This window comes from Gregarina niphandrodes (genome assembly GCF_000223845.1).
Source record: "Gregarina niphandrodes unplaced genomic scaffold scaffold00018, whole genome shotgun sequence".
In the NCBI taxonomy this organism is placed as follows: domain Eukaryota; phylum Apicomplexa; class Conoidasida; order Eugregarinorida; family Gregarinidae; genus Gregarina; species Gregarina niphandrodes.
In genome coordinates this window covers 161,465-163,087 of record NW_011645787.1, presented here as the reverse complement: position 1 = coordinate 163,087, position 1,623 = coordinate 161,465, and the positions used below count along the sequence as shown (strand labels likewise).

General features: G+C 53.8%; 1 protein-coding gene across 1 annotated transcript; it reads left to right on the top strand.

The window, feature by feature from the left end:
• Positions 1–26: 26 nt before the first annotated feature.
• GNI_092750 (hypothetical protein) lies at positions 27–758 on the top strand (the record flags this gene model as incomplete). Its single annotated transcript, XM_011132598.1, has 1 exon — positions 27–758. The coding sequence occupies one exon, from the start codon at positions 27–29 to the stop codon at positions 756–758; it is 732 nt and encodes a 243-aa protein (XP_011130900.1).
• Positions 759–1,623: the final 865 nt, after the last annotated feature.

Sequence of the window (1,623 nt, the reverse complement as noted above, 5' to 3'; positions counted from 1 at the left end):
AGGCCACCATGGATGCAAAGGCATCAATGGATGCGACCGCCGTGGATGCAAATACTATGGACGCGGGCGCCGTGGATGCCACCGCAATGCCTACCACCGCAATGCCTACCACCACATCCATGGATGAGGCCGCCATGGATGCAAAGGCATCAATGGATGCGACCGCCGTGGATGCAAATACTATGGACGCGGGCGCCATGGAAGCCAAGGAATCAATGCCTTCCACCGCAATGCCTACCACCGCAATGCCTGCCACCACCATATCCATGGATGAGGCCGCCATGGATGCCGCGGCCATGAATGGGAGCGCAATGCCTGTGACCGCAATGCCTGCGACAGCGCAGACTTACAGCGACGCCTCGGACGGTTCTGAGAGCTTCGGGTACCCGAAGTTGATGACATCGAGTGCTAAGGTGCGGAACTTGAAGTTGAAAGACGAGTACCGTGCATACGCAGTGGGCATGGCGTTGCTGGCGGTGTATGGGCATGTTTCAGATCAGCGTCCGGATTCGAATTCGAAGATTCGGAAGATTCTGTGCAACTACCTGACGGAGTTGGACAAGAGGATCAGGAAGATCGACATCGAACGGAGCAACAAAACTTTGGATGACTACCTAGACACGCTCAAGGTGGAACTGGAAAAAGGCTGCCCCTTCCGCACAGCCTGGGGTATCGTGCGTCGGAGAACCGAAGCTTACAAAGTATGCAATGAAGTGATGGTCCAAGAGGTAAAAAGAAATCGAACCAGTTTGTTGTAATTGATGCCCAGACCTACTGGTCTTAGAAGCGTCTATCAGCACCCGTACGTCTCAGCATCCGCACGTCTCAGCACCCGTACGTCTCAGCACCCGCGCGTCTCAGCACCCGCGCGTCTCAGCACCCGTCATCTTTTTGTGTAGAAAACATTCGACAAGATGCTGCAACACCGTGTCGCATTCACCGAGCTACGTTCACCTGGATCGCCTAATTGCGTCCTCAGATCTGCCGGACACAATTCCGTTTTTGACTTGATATTTTTTGGGTATAAATGAAGGGATGCGCAAGTGGAGTTGCACCGCAGGAATCGGTCGCGTTGGTGTTGAGTCTTTGTGATATCTGTGAGAGGATCGGGTTAGGTCGGGCAGTAGGAGTGGAGAAGACATACATGGATTGGCACAATGCGGGTAAACACTTGTCGAAGGACATGCACAACAGACTTTCGTTGTTCATGTATAAAAGAGTAACAAGTAGGAAGTGTGACCTGAATGGAATGATGGTATTGGGTAATGATGAAGCCTTTATATCGCGTCCTGTGAACCTCCATACTCCGCAACTATTTCCTCTAGTCAGGCTTCTATCCACCTCCGGCAAGTTACGGCCTATTGCGGTGACTATAGTGGAGTCTCTCCAACAGATGTTCCGTAACAGCAAGGAAATCGCTCTCCAGGTCAGCCTACAGGACGTAGCCCAAGCTGTCAAACTAACTAGCGGCTCCGTCGATATGACCACACACAGCTTGCACCAGGCGGAAGGCATCTCCGCGGAAACAAGCGCTGCGGACATGACCACTGCGGAGATGGCCTCCCCGGAGCTGGCCACCGCGGAGCTGGCCACCGCGGAGCTGGCCACTGCGGAGATGGCCTC